This window comes from Macaca nemestrina, chromosome 11, assembly GCF_043159975.1.
Source record: "Macaca nemestrina isolate mMacNem1 chromosome 11, mMacNem.hap1, whole genome shotgun sequence".
Taxonomy (NCBI): domain Eukaryota; kingdom Metazoa; phylum Chordata; class Mammalia; order Primates; family Cercopithecidae; genus Macaca; species Macaca nemestrina.
In genome coordinates this window covers 15343509-15363655 of record NC_092135.1, presented here as the reverse complement: position 1 = coordinate 15363655, position 20147 = coordinate 15343509, and the positions used below count along the sequence as shown (strand labels likewise).

Sequence of the window (20147 nt, the reverse complement as noted above, 5' to 3'; positions counted from 1 at the left end):
GGTGTCCCTTCCTCCATTAACTGTCATGCGCATCCATGTGAAGAGACCACCAAACAGGCTTTGTGTGAGCAATAAAGCTTTTTAATCACCTGGGTGCAGGCGGGCTGAGTCCGAAAAGAGAGTCAGCGAAGGGAGATAAGGTTGGGGCTGTTTTATAGGATTTGGGTAGGTAAAGGAAAATTACAGTCAAAGGGGGTTTGTTCTCTGGCGGGCAGGAGTGGGGGTCACAAGGTGCTCAGTGGGGGAGCTTTTTGAGCCAGGATGAGCCAGGAAAAGGACTTTCATAAGGTAATGTCATCACTTAAGGCAAGGACCGGCCATTTTCACTTCTTTTGTGGTGGAACATCATCGGTTAAGGCCTGGCAGGGCATTTTCACTACTTTTGTGGTGGAATATCATTGGTTAAGGCGAGGCAGGGCATTTTCACTTCTTTTGTGATTCTTCAGTTACTTGAGGCCATCTGGGCATATACGTTCAAGTCACAGCAGATGCGATGGCTTGGCTTGGGCTCAGAGGCCTGACATTAACCATCCATTCAATCTCTCGCACTAGCAAATACTGTTCCCTCCTGTGTACTCATAGAACACTTTTTAGTAGCTTCCTGTAATTATTATACCAGTATGTAATGTATTACATTCATTTGTTTTCTGCTTTCATTTCTAAGTCAGACTGTATGCTTTGTCAAGGTAGTTCAGTTTTATTTGATTTTTTGTTGCAGAGACATTTGAATTGAACTTATTTCATAATCTTTCTTTAATTTGGAATTCCCTCTCCCTCTAGATATCCAAACTTTATCCTTTTTTCAAACTCCAATTCAAATCTTTCCTATTCTTAAAGTCTTTACCTCAGTTTCACCACATAGAATGTTCTATAAATATCAATGAAGTCAAGTTGATTGAATATATTATTCAAGCTTTTTGTTTCTTTACTGATTTTCTGTCTACTTTTTCTATCAGCTAATGAAAGAGGGTGTTGAAATCTTTGGCTATGCCATAAGGCAAAATTACAACAGTTTAGTCTAAAAATCTTAATTGCTTTATTTGCAGTTCTAGAATGGGCAACACTTCATTCCATAAAACAGAAAAAGTGTCCCAATGAGCTGGCCAGAAGAGGCTGGTTTTATAGATAGAAAAGAATTAAAGAAAGAAGTAACAAAAAATAAAAAGCAGATTGGTCATTTCAAAGTTACTTTCCTTACAAAGCAGGAACAGTAGAAAAATAACTGGCTAACATCAGGTCACTTGAGGTTACACTTTGTTGTTAGAATTAGAGCAGAGGAAACTTCATTATCGTGCTGATTGAAACTGGCCTGTTTGGGAAATTAGGCTGTTAACCTCTCACTACTGCTTTCTAGGAAGGTCAAGTAACAAGTCAGTTTGGGTTTGGTGACATGGAAAGTCAGCATGAGTGGCTCCATTTTGATTTTTAGTCTGGTCTGTTGAGCTTAGTTCAGTAGCTTAGTTCAAAACAACGACTTCCTGTCATTTTTATTTAAAGGCTATGATTGTCTGTTTGCCTTTTCCTACTTTCAGTTCTATCAGTTTTGGCTTCATGTATTTCCATACTCTTTTATGGTATAGATACATACATGCTTAGGATCATTATTTTCTCTTGATTAGTTGACCTCTTTTTTGTTAAGAAATTACCTTCTTGGCTGGGCATGGTGGCTCACGCCTGTAATCCCAGCGCTTTAGGTGGCCACATTACGTGAGGTCAGGAGTTCAAGACCAATCTGGTCAACATGGTGAAACCCCATCTCTACTAAAAATACAAAAATTATCTGGGCATGGTGGTAGGCACCTGTAATCCCAGCTACTTGGGAGGCCAAGGCAGGAGAATTGCTTGAACCCAGGAGGCGGAGGTTACAGTGAGCAGAGATCGTGCCACTGCACTCCAGCCTGGGCAATTTTATTTTTGGTTATATTATTTCCTTTGAAATATTTTTTGTCAGATATTAATACGGCCACTCCATCTTTCTTTTGATTATTGTAAACATGTTATAAATCTTACTCTATTATTTTTCTTTTTATGTATTTATGTATTTATATTTATGTACTATGTATTTATATTTAAAGTGTGTTTCTTATAGGCTGCAAAGAGTTGGGTCCTGCTTTTTCATTCAATCTGACAGACTCTGCATGTTAAATCTCTAGATTTTAAATAATGTATTTAGCTCTTTCACTTTTAATATGATCATTGTTATTGTTGCATTAAGGTCTATCATCTTGCCATACACTTTCCATTTCTTCCGCTTTTAGTTTCTTTAAAATTTTGTCTAGTGTGCTTTATATTAAAAGAGCATTTTTAATAATTAAATTTAATAAATTTAATTAAATTTATTAAATTTAATTATTAAAATAACAAAGCAAATAATTAAATAATTAAATTTGCTTTGTTATTTGTTAATTATAACTGGTTTTTGCATTATTTTGATGTTTCCTTTGTTGCTTATAATGTATATTTTTAACTATTTAAAGTTGTCCTCCTGTGATATTATTATTTTACTTCCCTCTTCAAGGTAGTGAGCTGTAAACAGGCCAGTATTTATGTATGTATTTATATATGTATGTGTACATATATACACATACATATTATATATATCCATGTACACGTGTATATATACATATATATGTATATTTATATATGTACATATATATGAAATGGGATATATCAGAGGAGGGCAACTGTGTGTGTGTGTGTGTGTGTGTGTGTATATGAGCTCTATAGTGGTATACTTCTGTTTCTCTATTTCCAACCTTTATGCCATAGTTATCATACATTTTATGCTACATGTTATAAATCCCAAAATACAATGTTATAATTTTTGCCTTTAAAAGTCAGTTATTTTTATTTTTATTTTATTTTATTTTTTTGAGACAGAGTTTCGCTCTGTGGCCCAGGTTGGAGTGCAATGGTGTGATCTTGGTTCATTACAATCTCCACCTCCCGAGTTCAAGCGATTCTTCTGCCTCAGCCTCCCCAGTAGCTGGGATTACAGGTGTGGGCCACCACGCCTAGCTAATTTTTGTATTATTAGTAGAGATGGGGGTTTCACCGTGTTGGCCAGGCTGGTCTCAAACTCCTGACCTCAGGTGATCCACCAGCGTCGGCCTCCCAAAGTGCTGGCATTACAGTCATGAGCCACTGCACCCAGGCTAAAAGTGAGTTATTTTTAAACAAATTTAAATTCAGTGTTTAAATGTTTGTATATTTACCCATGTAACTTCCAATTTCAGTGTTCATCGTTTCTTTGTGTAGATACAGATTTCACCTAGTCTCACTTTTTCTTCTGCTTGAAGAACATCCTTTAAATTACCTTTTACTCCAGGTGTGCAAGTAATATATTCTTCCAGCTCTAATGTGTCTTTATTTCACCTTAATCTTTTAAATATTTTATTATTTTCTGGTCAAAAAATTTAAGGTTGACATTTCTTATTCTATACAGTAAAGTTGTTTATTACCTTCTGGTTTGCATTTTTTTTCAATAAGAATATGCCATCATTCTTAACTTTTTTCCTCTGTGTACAATGCATCTCTTCTGTCTAGATGCTTTTAATAATTTCTCTTTATGATTAATTTTAATGAATTTCATTGTGATATTCATTGTGATATGCCTTATTATATTCATATAATTTTATATAAATTATATTCCTATATTTTATATAAATTATATTTCATATAAATTTATATTTCATATAAATAGATGTATATTGGGCTACTTGAAGTTGCCCCAAGCTTACTAATATGCTTTTAAATTTTTTTTAAAAAAGCACGTATTTCTTTGTATGTTCCATTTCAGATAGTTCTGCTATGTCTCAACTTCATTCTTCAAGGTGGCAAGATGTGACAATCCTAGGATCGATGTGTTTGTTTTTCATCATTCAGGGATCAATGTCCTTCATCGCCCAAAGTCCAATGTCTTAAAAACTTCTCTTTCATATATTTTGTCTATATTTTTAGTCATTTCATGTGGGAGGATAAATCTCATTTCTGTTGCTTCATCACATTAGAATTATACACTTTTAAATAAAATAAATTGTATATTTATTAACCATTTTATATGTCTCTTTTTGGATTGTCTATTTACCCATTATACATGCTTAGTTTATGTTGACTTCTGGTATATATTAACATATATATTTGTTTTCTTGTTGACATACTAAGATTTTGCTATATTAAAGGTAGCAGTCTCTGTTCACACTTGTTTAAAATATTTCTTCAGCTTCTGGAATTTTTGTTAAAATTTGCATATGATGAGTCAAAGAACTGAAGTTCTAAAACATGGCAAACTCTTCTCTGAAGGGGTGGCCTGCCCCTCCACACCTGTGGGTGTTTCTCGTTAGGTGGAACGAGAGACTTGAGAAAAGAAATGAGACACAGAGACAAAGTATAGAGAAAGAAAAAGTGGGCCCAGGGGACCAGCGCTCAGCATACAGAGGACCCACGCCAGCACCGGTCTCTGAGTTCCGTTAGTATTTATTGATAATTCTTTACCATCTTAAAGATAAGGGAGTGGCAGGACAATAGGATCACTTTAGGGAGAAAATTAGCAGTAAGACATATGGACAAAGATCTCTGTGACATGAGTAAGTTCAAAGGAAAATGCTGTGCCTCGATATGCATATGTAAACATCTCCATAAACCTCTTAGCAGCATTGCACCAGCAAGTCCCGCCAGCAAGTCCCACCTTATGCCGTGAGGCGGTTTTCTCCTATCTCAGTAAACAGAACATACAATCTGGTCTCACACAGAGATGTTCTATTGCCCAGGGACGGGCAGGATTTTTAACCAGCAAGCTGCATTCAGGCACTTGTTTAACAATGACACATCCTGCACAGCCCGAAATCCATTAAACCTTGAGTCACCACAGCACATGTCTCTTGCAAGGACAGGGTTGGGGGTAGGGTCACAGATTAACAGCATCTCAAATACAGAACCAAATGGAGTCTCTTATGTCTACTTCTTTCTATATAGACACAGTAACAGGCTGATCTCTCTTTCTTTTCCCCACATTCTCAAATGCTTTCTTGGGTAATTTCTTCCAGTGATTTTATTATTTAGATGTCCTGTTTCTATCAAAAGGCTAAATGAGTATTCATTATGTTTTCTCTTTATTTATCTGAGTTTAATAGAGATGAAAGAGATGCATAGCACTTGTGATGGATGGTGAGAATTTATTTATATAGTTTCAAAGAGCTAGCCAGTTTCCTAGCTCCATTGGTTGACTAAATCAAAATCATTAACAGTGATACCCACTAAGTATTAAGTTCTCATTCATTTCAGGGTTTATTTCTGTTGAATTCTGTCTTTCTGTTCTCATGCTAATCTTACAGTCTTTCAATTATAACATGCTTCATTATAACTCATTTTAATATTTTTAAAAGACATTTTCACTCTTCTCTCTTTGAAAATATTCTTGGCTCACCTGTCCTATTGTCTTTGTTTTTTTCAAATTCCCCCAAATATTCAACTGGAATTTTTTTAATTAAAATGTGTTTCAACAGTTATAATAATTTAAGAATTAAAATAGTCACAAGGTGTAACTTTCATCTGAGTCAGACAATATGCACAGTACATTTCTTTTCTTTTTTTTATATACCCTAGTAGAATTTTACAGCTTTCTTAAAATATGCCAAACTTCTTTCCTGCTGTTTCTATTTCTAAGTATTGCTTATTATTTGTGTGTTTTAATTTTTATTGTAAATGGTGTCATTTTCTCAGTGTTATTTTCTAACTAGCTTGTTGGGATAATGGAAAGGTTATGATAATAACATATGTAGCTTTTAACTGGCCATGTGTTTATTACTTAGTAATTATGAGTATGACTTGATTGAAGACATTAAGCCACTTTAGTTTGAATAATTATCCTCAGGACCTAACCTCATTTAATATATAATAATTTTATTTTTTTTTTCTTTTAAGAATTCTGTGTAAGTGCTAAATATAAAACAAAACTCCTAGAAGCAAAATGTTATTGACATAGCTTCCTTAAAAACAGTAATCACAGCCGGGAGCAGTGGCTCATGCCTGTAATCCCATCATTTTGGGAGGCCGAGGGGGGTGGAGGGGGTGGATCACTTGAGGTCAGGAGTTCGAGACCAGCCTGGCCAACATGGTGAAACCCTATCTCTACTAAAAAAAAAGCACAAAAATTGGCTGGGTGTGGTGGCGAGTGCCTGTAATCCCAGCTACTCAGGAGGTTGAGGCAGGAGAATCACTTGAACCCAGTAGACGGAGGTTGCAGTGAGTCCAATTCATGCTACTGCACTCCAGCCTGGGCAACAAGAGCAAAACTCTGTCTCAAAAAAAAAAAAAAAAAAAAAAGGTTATCACAAGAATTGAAATTAAGTTTGGCTTATAAACATTTTTTTAGAACTGACATAACTGTAATTACCAAAAATTAATTCATCCAGCAAACATTACTGGATGTGCACTGTGTGCCCCGCACTTTTTTTGAAGTGTTGGACATACAGTGGTCAGAGAACAGAAGAAAAGTCTTTCTTTATTGAATTTAGTTCAGTGAGAAGAGCTATATGGAAAACATGTAAACTAAACATAATTGGTGAAATACATAAAATGTCAGGTGGTGAGAGTTTGATTCCAAAAAAATGAAGAAGAGAGATAAATAAGGAGGCCAGGATTAGAGCCAATGTGGCAAATTTAGATTGGAAGTAAGGAAAGGTATCACTAGGAGATCATGTTTGAACTAAGAGAAGGCAATGTAAGGAGATAAGAACTATGGATATCTAGGGAAAACAAAAGAAATTTAAAAATGTAAATGAATATGAAAGCTTAAAACTTTACTTAGGGAGATAATTATTTGTTATTTAAAGTTTTATATCTTTCCAATTGAGGGAGGGCCTCTCAGTGTTTGAGACCAGCTCCAGTCCCTTCTAAGGTTTAAAACTTCAGTATACATTATCCGTAGAATTAAGATCCTGCCTCCTTGAGGAAGGATTAAGATCCTGCTTCAAGGCAGGATTATAAGTATTGTGATAAAAGGTGAATGATTATGTTAAGCGAATTAATAGTTTTAATGCAAAATAATATAGTGTCATAAAATTTATCTTGTATTTATAAAATTCTTTATTTCAAATTAATTCATGGTGTACCACAAGTGAAGTGGTTCAGAAAGAATTACACAAGTTTGCACAAATCACCTCTTTATGTATTTATTTATTTATTATTTTTATTTTTTGAGATGGAGTCTTGCTCAGTTGCCCAGGCTGGAGTTCAGCTGCGTGATTTCAGTTCACTGCAGCCTCTGCCTTCCATGTTCAAGCAATTCTACCTCAGTGTCCTGAGTAGCTGGGATTACGCCACCACACCTGGCTAATTTTTGTAATTTTAGTAGAGACAGGGTTTCACCATGCTGGCCAGGCTGGTCTCCAACTCTTTACCTCGTGATCCACTGGCCTCAGCCTCCCAAAGTGCTGGGATTACAGGCTTAAGCCACCATGCCGAGCCGAAATAAGCTCCTTTTAAATCCCAGTCTGTCAGTGTATCCATTTTACTATATTCATAAAGTCATTTAAAGATGATTTGAAAACCTGGGGCCACTGCAAACATAAATTTTGAGTAAATGGCATTGCAGACCCCCACCTCTGCTTCTCCAAGTCTTTCTATCTATTGAATGTAGTTTCCTACATCATGGGTATATTTCTTTTAAGAAGGAAAATTCTAAGGAAACATTCCTATATTTTAGGTGTACTAAATTAAATTTTAAAATAACATAAACTTGTTAAAATTTGGCAGTAATGCTAAAATGCTTGGCAAATGGGAATGACAGAACAATTTAATGAATAGCAAAATCTGATCACTGGGAGACCAATAAAATACACAATGAAAACAGAGCAGCCTCCACTGATGATGGAAGTTTTTGATCTTTATTAAATCAAAAATAGCCTCTAATTTACTACAGACAATATGGTGATTCCCATTTTTTAATCTACCTGATGATATGCATTGTTTTGAAAGTTGAAAGCATGACCTAGAAATTATATCTTATTTTTGCCCTCTTCTGAAGTAAATTTTCCAAAAACTCTTTTGTGATATACTCTTGCATTCTGTGAATACGTATAAAACGGGTGAGAGGAAGGCGAGCCATTAAAATTTAATTTATTTTCAGCTGGGGCTGGTGAGTCACACCTGTAATCCCAGTTCTTTGGGAGGCCGAGGCGAGTGGATCACTTGAGCCCAGGAGTTGAAAACCAGCCTGGGCAACCATGGCAAAACCTATCTGTACAAATAAATACACAAATTAGCTGGCCATGGTGGTACGCAGCTGTGATCCCAGCTACTCAGGAGACTGAAGTGGGAGGATTGCTTGAGCCCGGGAGGCAGAGGTTGTAATGAGCAGAGATTGTGCCATGTACTTCAGCCTGGGTGATAGAGCGAGACCATGTCAAAAAAAAAAAAAAAAAAAAAAAAAAAAAAAAAAAAATCATTCTAATTTCTGCCAGTGTTGATTTTTGTTTAAAAATCAAAGAAGCATTTGTGGTTCAATTTTAAATGCTATAAATATAATTTTATTCAACAGCTTTTATCATTTATCATTAAGACTTAAAAAATATTTGACTTCATTAAATGCCAAATTTTCATAATTACAAAAATAGTAAAATATAACTTCTTGTATAGCTAGCAATAATTTACAATCCTGGTTTCACTGAAGAATCATATGGGGAGATCCATCAGGTGCCCATTCTCCACAGATTGTGACTGAATGTGGGTGGGGGGAGCACTGGCACTTTTTTTTTTTTTTTAAGCTTCACTCATCTAGGGAATGTTGGCTAGAACTAAGAAGATGTTTCCGGTAGGCATCTTTATTATACAATTATGCAGTAATAACTTGCTGTATGTAATATAGATCAGCAGCATAGCGGTGCCCTGAAGTTTATTAAAAATGCAAAATCTTAGGTCCCACCCCAGGTCTACTGAACTTGAATCTGTATGCTCACAACACTCTCAAGTGATTTGAATTAACTTACAAGTTAAGAAGCATTGTTCTGGGATCCACCCCTCCTTTGGAAGGCAGTATTCTTGATTCCTAGAGATAATCAGGCTATGAGAGACATGTGAAACTGAGATAAATAAAATAAAACAGCAAAAGCATATAATGTCAACTTACATGTATCATTTAAATGTACCATATGCTTTTATGGACTGGAATATTCATTATTCAGATATACAACGATTCTGTCAATGTTTTCAGGTTATATAAACAAATAGATCATAATCAGCTGAAAGTTTGCTTGGCCATCATGGTATTGTTAATAGAACCAGAAAAGTTGCATGCATCAACTAAGATGTGTGATGCATTCCTCACTATGGGAAGAGTCTTGCCTACGGGAAATACTTGAAATCTCTTGGCTGCAACAGGCTTCGCCCATCTTTATGACAGAGAACTAGGAACAATATACTGGAAATGCTCCCTGTAGGGCCAAGACTTTCAAGAGCTGTTTCCACTTTTGCTTTATGATACAGGTTCAATGTACCTAATCTGAAAATCTGAAATTTGAAATGCTCCAAATCCAAAATGTTTTGAGCACTGACATAATGCCACACATGGAAAATTCTACACCTGACCCTATGTGATGGGTCGCAGTCAAAAATGCCGTCAAAGCTGTTTCATGCACAAAATTACTAAAAATATTGTATACAATTACCATCAGGCTGTGTGTATAAGGTATATTAAAGCGTATATTAATTTCATGTTTAGACTTAAGTTTTCATCCCTAAGATAACACATTATGTATCAGTAAATATCCCTAAATTTTAAAAGAATTCAAAATCTGAAACTTCTGACTCCAGGCATTTCAGATAAGGGATATTCAGCCTTTAGTTATTTATTTTCTTGCTTTGCATAGCTTCCCTACCCTTTTATTCTTCTTTCTTAGGTAGGTTAATACATTTATCTACCTAAGGTAACATTTAAAATGTGCTACTTCCAAATGTTGCTGGCCTAAGGCTGTCTCTCTCAATGAGAATGAGCAAGGGCACTTTGAGGTGGCTTGTATCTATAAATGATAATTTTCTTTCCTTTAGTTACTAATTTCCTTTAGTTAGAGCTTTGCTCAAGCTTCTGAGTACTACCTAAATATTCCAGTACCAGAACAATATATGTTATCTCAGTCCATTCAGTAATAATGACTGCATTTTGAACTTTTATGTACCAATTTTTAAATGATGCTCCAAATACACATAAATGAAATTATTTCTTACTTCAAGAGTTTAGTGACAATGACAATAAAACTATAACCTGGACCACACTTGAGTCATCTGAAAATCTTTCAAAAGTAGACCTCATCATGAACAAACTTCATCAGAATTTCTGAGATTGAGGACTGAATATTAATATTTTTTAATACCTCCCAAGATGTTCTGATTTCCAATAGCATAAAGTACATTACTGAGAGTAGGGCTGAAAATTAATTTCTAAAACAGATAACACAGTAGGTCATTTCCTTTTTTCAGCATTACTGTAATTATTAAAATCTCCTCCGGAACTTTTCTAGTCAGATAATGGGCTACAAAAGAAAACTGGACATCTTGATTTATTAAAAAACAGGGTATTCAAAATTAAACTCAAACAATAATTTAACTCATCTATCTGGGAACATTATTCATTATATCCCATTGCTTTCCAACACTTAGTTGTGTGAAATATAGAGGAGAAGAAAATTTTCTCCTTTACTCTTCATGAGTTTTTTGCCAAGATTCACTTAACAAAAGGCAGATTAACAAGAGAAAAAGAAGCGGGCGCGGTGGCTCACGCCGGTAATCCCAGCACTTTGGGAGGTGGAGGCAGGTGGATCACGAGGTCAGGAGATCGAGACCATCCTGGCTAACACGGTGAAACCCCATCTCTACTAAAAATACAAAAAATTAGCCGGGCGTGGTGACAGGCGCCTGCAATCCCAGCTACTCGGGAGGCTGAGGCAGGAGAATGGCGTGAACAGAGGGGGCGGAGCTTGCAGTGAGCGGAGATCGCACCACTGTACTCCAGCCTGGGCGACAGAGGGAGACTCCAAACAACAAACAACAACCGAACAACAGAAAAACAGAAGCTTAATAACATAAATACCTCCTTGATGGGACAGAACCAAGAAAAATGGGCAGATCTCTAGAGCAGATCTCAAAGAACTGTCTTAGACCTCAGATGCAAACACTATCATTCTCTGAAACAAAGGAATAAGGATGTGGGGAAAGGCTTTGTTAAGAGAGATGGCCAGGAAAAGCAAAACACAAGCAAAGTTTGTTATGTATACTTAAGTCAATTCCTTCTCCTTTTATTGAGTCTTCAGTGATGTAGTTATTCTTCTCTTCCTGGTGCAGAAGGAGAGGGAGAGAAAGAGAGAGAAAGACAAACCCTTGAAAACGTCTATAAATTTCCTTTATAGACGGTGAAATAGTCTGATTGCAGCCTTATTTTGGGGTGACATGTTCTGAATCCTATAAGAAATTAAAACAATCTATATTTTTGGTGGTATATTTTCAAAATATCATTCGTATTTTTTAATTCTACATAATCACCATTATTTCACTATTTTATTAAATATATATAGATATAAAATTAGGGGAAAAATATATGTGATTTAATAAGTGCTTTATTTCCCTAACCTCAAATTATTTGGGGCAATTTCCAGATGTGTAGTATGAAATCATGGAGCAAATATTTGACATTTGGTGATGTAATTAATTTCATATTTTAAGACTTATTAAAATAGCTGTTATATAACAATTTAAACAAATGTTCAAACATTTTAATTGCACAAAATGATTTTAGCTTTGTTTTTTTCCAAATCTGAGACATTCTGATATGATGTACAGTACCAAACATTGATCAAAAGCTAAAAATATCTCCAGGCACAGTTGTTATATATAAATATGTATGTGTGTGTTATATATATATATATATATATATATATATATATATATATATATATATATATATATATTTCTCCCCTAGGGTTATGGTGGCTATATTGCATCAATGATCTTAAAATCAGATGAAAAGCTCTTTAAATGTGGATCAGTGGTTGCACCTATCACAGACTTGAAATTGTATGGTGAGTACTTTCTACAGACTGACCTAATATAATGTATTGATTTGTGGAAAACAAAAGCCTAATTTAGAATAGTTCAATTGAGCTCATTTATCATATGTTATTAGAGCCTGTTTTGAGCTGTTTATCTCCTCCTTGATTCAGTTGATTTTACTAAAGCATGACAATTAAATGTAAAATGAAGAAATTAATGAAATATGCTAGTCAAATAGTTTTTAGTTTGTTCTTGAATGTCTGTTTTCTTGGGTGACAGCCTCAGCTTTCTCTGAAAGATACCTTGGGATGCCATCTAAGGAAGAAAGCACTTACCAGGTAACTAATTTGAAAATAACAAAGAAAGAGGAGTATTTTTGTTCTAAAAATTCAGTTCAATTGCTTATTTAGATCTATAGGTACAGATATTTGTATTTTCCTTTATAGGCAGCCAGTGTGCTACATAATATTCATGGCTTGAAAGAAGAAAATATATTAATAATTCATGGCACCGCTGACAGTAAGTATTATACTTGCTGCTGTTGTTTGATAGGGTATGACCTTTTACAAAGGGATACATCTAAGGACTTGCTTAGAGGAAGCCCTGTAAACCTTCTGAAGAAGGGAGCAGAGAGTCACACAAAGAATCAGATACATGATAGGAGGTAGGAAAAAAGAATTCAGAGATAAGAGGAGAAGAGGCTACGCCTCAAATATCAGCATTGTCCAATCAAATTCCCTGTAATGATGGAAATACTTTATCAACGCTGCTCAAAGAGTAGTCACCGGCCACTTGTGGCCATACTGTGTTTAGTGTGACTGAGGAACTGAATTGATTTTATTTAATTTTAATTTAAAAAGGCACTTGTGTCTGGCGACTATGGTTACAGTGTTATTCAGCACATCTACAATGGAAACCAACCTGGAAAACAGAAACCAAAAACATGCACACACTGAGATGAAATTCTAATGAGGTTACCCGCTTAAATGAACTTAAAACAAAAACTTTAAAAAGGTACTTTTATACCATCTCTCATTTTTTCATCACTTTAAACCTTGGAGGTGGATGTGATTGATGTTAGTAGTAATAAATAATATCACTTTATATTTACATGACACTCTTAGGGACCAAAGAATCTATATTTTATTATCCTCTGTGATATTTTACAACAGACGGCTGAATATTTATAGCTCCATTCATGGATGAGAAAAATCAATTTCCAAAAGGAAACAGATTTATCCAAGGCCATCTGGCAAGTGAGCCAAGAAAGTGAAAGTCTTGAATCAATATTTCCTAAATCTTGAACTTAACTCCTTCGTCTTTAGAGTGGGTTCCACTGAATGATTAGCTTCAAGGATACTATACGGAAAGGGAGAGAAAGAGGAACTTTACAGTGGAGAAATTTGACAAACATCACATCAGCAGTGACAAGTCATGTCATTACTATTATTAAATGCCCTTGATATGATGTAGTGGGGACAGCACTTTACCTCCATGGTTTAATACTCCAAGCCCATATATAACACCAGTCTAACCATGAGAAAAACATCAGGCAGATCTAAATGAGGAAAATTCTATCAGATATCCAGCCACTACCCCTCAGAACTGTTGGGGTAATCAAAAAAAAAAAAAAAAAAAAAAAAAAAAAAAAGTCTGAGAAAGTCTCATAGACCAGAGGAAGTTAAAAAGACATGATGTCTAACTATAATGTGGGATTGTGAATGGAACCCTGAAACAGAAAGGTAACACAAGAAAACAACAACAAGAACACCAACAAGAAAAACTAGTGGACCCCAAATAAAGCGGGTTTAGTTAATGGTAGTATATGAGTCTTAGTTTCTATTTGCGACAAAGTATATAATAATGTAACATGTTAACAATGAGCGGGTTTAGTTAATGGTAGTATATGAGTCTTAGTTTCTATTTGCGACAAAGTATATAATAATGTAACATGTTAACAATGAGCGGGTTTAGTTAATGGTAGTATATGAGTCTTAGTTTCTATTTGCGACAAAGTATATAATAATGTAACATGTTAACAATGAGCGGGTTTAGTTAATGGTAGTATATGAGTCTTAGTTTCTATTTGTGACAAAGTGTATAATAATGTAACATGTTAACAACGGGGGAAACTGGAGAACGGGTATCCAGGAACTCTGCACTATCTTTGCAACTGTTCTGAAAATTTAAAACAAAAATACCATTAATAGTCTATTAAAGAAAGATGTAGATGATACAGTACCAGTGTTGGATGAAGGCGAGCATAAAAATTTTGAAGGACATTTGGATGTTGTTCTGAAGTATTAAGATCTAACATATATATCAACAGTAATAAAAATAAATAGCAATTAAGTACTCATTGTATGTCAGAAAAGGCGCTAAAAGAATTTAATATTATCTTATTTGCTCTTCTCGCAAACAAGGAATAGTAGATATTATTACTTTTATTTAACAGATTGGGAAAATAAATATTAAGAAATGATAGAACTTCCCTAAAACTGTAGACACAATTGATTAGTAGGAAGGAGATTTGAATCCATGTAGTGAGCCTTTTATTCACTGTGCCCTGAAGGCTTATTCATGTGAATAAATTATATTCAAGGTTAAATTATTTTACATCTACCCATCATGCTGGACTAATATATTAGTGCTATTTCAAATTTCTCTGTCAATATGTTGTAGCTATAAAGGTAAATCACAATGTTCTATCTGACTCACTCAGTCACAAGTCTGGTGCTTCACCCATCTAATAAAATACAAGCAGAGGTTCAGCCCCGGTCACTTCAGAGAATATGCACCTGTGAATGTGTATGAGCACACACACAGAGGCACACACACACAGGCACACACACAGGCACACACACACAGGCACACACACACACAGGCGCGCACACACACAGGCACATACACACAGGCACACACATACACAGGCGCACACATACACCACACAACCTATATGGGCTTGGTTAATTATGAGTGCTCAGTCATGACACTGTTACACCACTACTATTAATATTATCTTCAAAAATGACCAGCTAAAGAATTCAACCAGTCAAACCTGTAATGTTCCCTTTTAGCTATAGCAAACAGACAGATAGCAACAAATATCAATGAACTTTGCACTAGAAACTAAGCAGAAAAAAAAATCCAACTGGAAAAATCCATTTGCACATTTATTTTCAGCTGTACCCATACAGAGAAATAAGAGATCACATTACCTCTGTCATTGACCTTTTTAATTAGCATTTCTAGAAGCTTACATTTATAGAGCAGTTTGTACTTATGTAGCAACGACAAGGTCATTTTCCCATTAAGTGCCATAGGAAGATGTTGAAAAAGATCTTGACTATCTAGTTTTTAAATAGGTTTAAATGATTGTCTGCCATTTTACATTATCTGCTGTGTGGTCTGATTATTCAACATTCTAGAGTTAAGGCATTAAAGAAGCTTAAACTATTGATAAGGCTGCTCTAGCTTTGCAATGACAATTAAAAATGTTAGCTTAGGCTGGGCGCGGTGGTTCACGCCTGTAGTCCCAGCACTTTGGGAGACAGAGGCAGGCAGCTCACGAGGTCAGGAGTTTCAGACCAGCCTGACCAACATGGTGAAACCCCGTCTCTACTGGAAATACAAAAATTAGCTGAGTATGGTGATGCACGCCTGTAATCCCAGCTACTCAGGAGACTGAGGCAGGAGAATCGTTTGAACTCAGGAGGCAGAGGTTGCAGTGAGCCGAGATTGCACCACTGCACTCCAGGCTGGGCGACAGAGCGAGACTCTGTCTTAAAAAGAAAAAAAAAAAAAGTCAGCTTAAACATTAGTTACAGAAATTTGAAGATACATAAACTACAGGAAGGAACACCCCAGACAGAATGTGAGCAAACTGCTACAGAAAGAAACTTGAGTGCACCAAATCTTCATCGCTACCAAACCCAGGGCTATTGGGCTACTTACTTCAGAATTTTGGATCTTAGATTCAAGCAGAAGGAAGATAAAAGAAAGCAAGAGTAACCGGTATTCTCTATACTAAATAGCCCTTGTATAATGAGATGTGTATTCTGTTTTCTCAGTATGGGATATTCTTTTCTAATTTGGATAATAAAGCAGAATGCCAGTATCCAACTGAGACTGTGCCCTAGTAATCTTCGAAATGAAATAGAGAGCTGGTTTCCTGTATAAATATCCAGAAAAGACATTTGCCATGTTAAAATTTTTATAAATTTTATAAAATTTATAAAAATATGTGTGCCATTAGGAATAATAAATAATATCCAGTAAAGTAAATCTAAACACCATTCTGTAGAGTAAGTAGGACTTACTTGTAGCTACTGTTTTGCTTTTTTTTTTCTTTTAACAGAGTGAAGCTCAAAGTTTTACCATTATATTTACCAGCTTTCTACCTAAAACCAGATATAATTTTTGTTTTTGTTTTTGTTTTTGTTTGGAAACAGAGTCTCACTCTGTTCCCCAGGCTGGAGTGCAGTGGCGCGATCTCGGCTCACTGCAAGCTCCACCTGCCGGGTTCACGCCATTCTCCTGTCTCAGCCTCCTGAGTAGCTGGGACTACAGGCGCCTGCCAGCACGCCCGGCTAATTTTTTATATTTTTTAGTGGAGACGGCGTTTCACCGTGTTAGCCAGGATGGTCTCGTCCTGACCTTGTGATCCACCCGCCTTGGCCTCCCAAAGTGCTGGGATTACAGGCGTGAGCCACTGTGCCCAACCAGATATAAGTCTTTTAAATATGCAATGTATGTAAAATAAAATACTGAATCTCTTTGAAAAATAATATGAAAAAGTTCTGATACAAGTAATGTGTTTCTTCAAATATCATAATTTGATTTCTTGCAGCAAAAGTTCATTTCCAACACTCAGCAGAATTAATCAAGCACCTAATAAAAGCTGGAGTGAATTATACTATGCAGGTAAGCTACTTTCTTAGAAGAATGTGTTTTCCTGCTGTGTTTTTTCACTTGTGAGATACACAACACAGCTTCTCTATTATTCCGTTCTCCATACTATTATTTTTTAATATGTTTTTTAGGTACCAAAGATTGTGTTCTCTGTTCCTAATTAGACCGGGAATGTGAATGAGCTCATGCTTTACAAGTGAATTGTGTAAATCCTTTCTAAATTGTCATTTTCCTCTCAGACTTATTCATATCCCAGATATTGAATTCTTTTAAAAGTCACAAGTTTCTACTTCCCTTCTTGTTCCTTTTGTCTTTTCTTCCTTTTGTTGTTCCTTTCTTCCTTTTCTTGTTCCTTTTGTCTTTTTCCTTCATCTTTATTATTAAATATGAGAATTTATTATTATCAATTTATTATTAACTATGAGAATTTATTATAATTCTCATAATAAATAGTGGATAAAAATATTTGGGGAAATATACGTAAAGAAGAGAGGATAAAAGGCCATTTGCACTACCATTGACACCTGTGCATTCATATATTTAATACATATTTATCAAGGACATTACAGTGGTCACTCTGCTCTATGGGTAACAAGACATACTTTACACTATCAAGGAGGTTCCAGTCTGATATAGGAATCATAAAAGGAAAAAATAAAGTCATTTAAATTTCTTACCATTCAGAAGAACCAAAAGTTGTTCAACCTCTTTAAAACACAAACTACCAGGTTTAGGATAATGAAAGACGAAGATATACAGATAAACATATGTCAGGTCATTCCATAAGCATTATTGAGGAATATGGAGTTTTATTCAAAGGGCAATGAGGTACCATTTAAACCTTTGTACTCAGGAATTAATGGGATAATAATTTTATTTTGTATTTGTATTTTAGAAACAGTAAAATTGTGTTTACCTTGGAAAGGGCATTGTCAAAGTAATAATTGCACCAGACAGCATTAAACATGCAAGGAAGACCTTATGAAAAACTACTGCAAAGAACACAGAGACTGACCTCAATGCCCTTTAAATAAAGAGCTGGAAAGTTTTCTAAACTAAATACTCCTAAAAAGGGGAGGAGGGCCCAAGGGCCTATAGTCAAAAAGAAACTGTCCAGTTTAGTCAAGCTAGGGGAAAGGTTAGTTCATCTTAGTCAACATAAACTTGAAAAAGTCTACCTTTTATGGCCAACCCATTCTAATTTAAATACCAAATAGTAATTGACATGATTACAATTGTTTTAAAAATTTAGCATGAAGAACTTAAGAGTTGAATTAGGTGTGATTTTGGTCAGATATTATTATTCAAAGTTTCCATGCCATTGGGGCTCAGAAAATGAATGCGAGTGACAATAGTTTCTTGGATAATTTGAAATCTTCTTTCTCCTCAATATCTTAGGTCTACCCAGATGAAGGTCATAATGTATCTGAGAAAAGCAAGTATCATCTCTACAGCACAATCCTCAAATTCTTCAGTGATTGCTTGAAGGAAGAAATATCTGTGTTACCACAGGAACCAGAAGAAGATGAATAATGGACCATATTTATACGGAACTGAAGGGAATATTGAGGCTCAATGAAACCTGACAAAGAGACTGTAATATTGTAGTTGCTCCAGAATGTCAAGGGCAGCTTATGGAGATGACACTGGAGCAGCACGCTCAGAGACAGTGAACTAGCATTTGAATACAGAAGTCCAAGTCTACTGTGTTGCCAGGGGTGCAGAACCCATTTCTTTGTATAAGAGAAGTCAAAGGGTTGGTTTCCTGGGAGAAATTAGTTTTGCATTAAAGTAGGAGTAGTGCATGTTTTCTTCTGTTATCCCCTGTTTGTTCTGTAACTAGTTGCTCTCATTTTAATTTCACTGGCCACCATTATCTTTGCATATAATGCACAATTTATCATCTGTCCTACAGTCCCTGATCTTTCATGGCTGAGCTGCAATCTAACATTTTACTGTACCTTTATAATAAGTGCAATTCTTTCATTGTCTATTATTATGCTTAAGAAAATATTCAGTTAATAAAAAACAGAGTATTTTATGTAATTTCTGTTTTTAAAAAGACATTATTAAATGGGTCAAAGGACACGTAGAAATGTGGATTTCAGCACCTTCCAAAGTTCAGCCAGTTATCGGTAGATACAATATCTTTAAATGAACACACGAGTGTATGTCTCACAATATATATACACACGTGTGCATATACAGTTAATGAAACTATCTTTAAATGTTATTCATGCTGTAAAGGGTAAACTTTTGATGAATTAGAAGAGATGCTCTTTTCCAAGCTATAATGGATGCTTTGTTTAATGAGCCAAATATGATGAAACATTTTTTCCAATTCAAATTCTAGCTATTGCTTTCCTATAAATGTTTGGGTTGTGTTTGGTATTGTTTTTAGTGGTTAATAGTTTTCTAGTTGCATTTAATTTTTTGAATATGATACCTTGTCACATGTAAATTAGATACTTAAATATTAAATTATAGTTTCTGATAAAGAAATTTTGTTAACAATGCAATGCCACTGAGTGCTATTTTGCTCTTTTGGTGGAGAAGGCTTTTTTCAAAACTCTTGGTCCTTTTACTTCTATCTCTCAGTGCAGAATCAATTCTCATTTTCATTATAAAAGCAAATAGCTGGATTATTTCATTTGCCAGTTTCTATTTAGTATTCCATGCCTGCCCAATTCATCTGTTACTGTTTAATTTCAATCCTTCTAGTGAGAATTAGAAATGAAATATTTTTTATTTATTGGCCAAAAAGTTCACAAACAGCAGTGTTTGCTATTCCCTTTGAATTGAAGGCACAAAATGCATCAATTCCTGTGCTGTGTTGACTTGCAGTAGTAAGTAACTGAGAGCATAAAATAAACCTGACTGTATGAAGTCAATTTAAGTGATGAGAACATTCACTTTGGTGACTAAAGTCCGAGTATCTTCTCATTTCACTTAAGGGATCTTCCAGAAGATATCGAAAAGTCTGTAATAAGCTTAGAAGTTCAGATAAATCTAGGCAGGATACTGCATTTTTGTGGTTTTAAAAAAGTCCTTAGGACAGACTCAGTTATCATAACTTATGGCATCAGGAGGAAACATTAAAATATCAAGGAACCATCAGTCACCCTCCTGTCTTGTTGAAGGATCAACCCCAAATTCTGGGTATTTGAGTACATGTGAATCATGGATTGGGAATTCAA

General features: G+C 35.2%; 1 protein-coding gene across 9 annotated transcripts in view; it reads left to right on the top strand.

Annotated features, from left to right (window-relative positions):
- Positions 1-19354, top strand: part of LOC105492523 (dipeptidyl peptidase like 10) — a 1403881-nt gene extending 1384527 nt beyond the window's left edge. For 8 of the 9 annotated variants that reach the window (XM_011759709.3, XM_071072632.1, XM_024796259.2 and 5 more), the window contains 5 exons: positions 11969-12068; positions 12319-12377; positions 12486-12558; positions 16889-16962; positions 18349-19354. In XM_011759709.3, the coding sequence (XP_011758011.2) occupies positions 11969-12068; positions 12319-12377; positions 12486-12558; positions 16889-16962; positions 18349-18483 (441 nt within the window). In that variant the 3' untranslated portion in view covers positions 18484-19354. Of the gene's footprint in view, positions 1-3799; positions 3997-11968; positions 12069-12318; positions 12378-12485; positions 12559-16888; positions 16963-18348 lie in introns of those variants that run through there. The other variant, XM_011759714.3, reaches the window with a different exon arrangement.
- Positions 19355-20147: the final 793 nt, after the last annotated feature.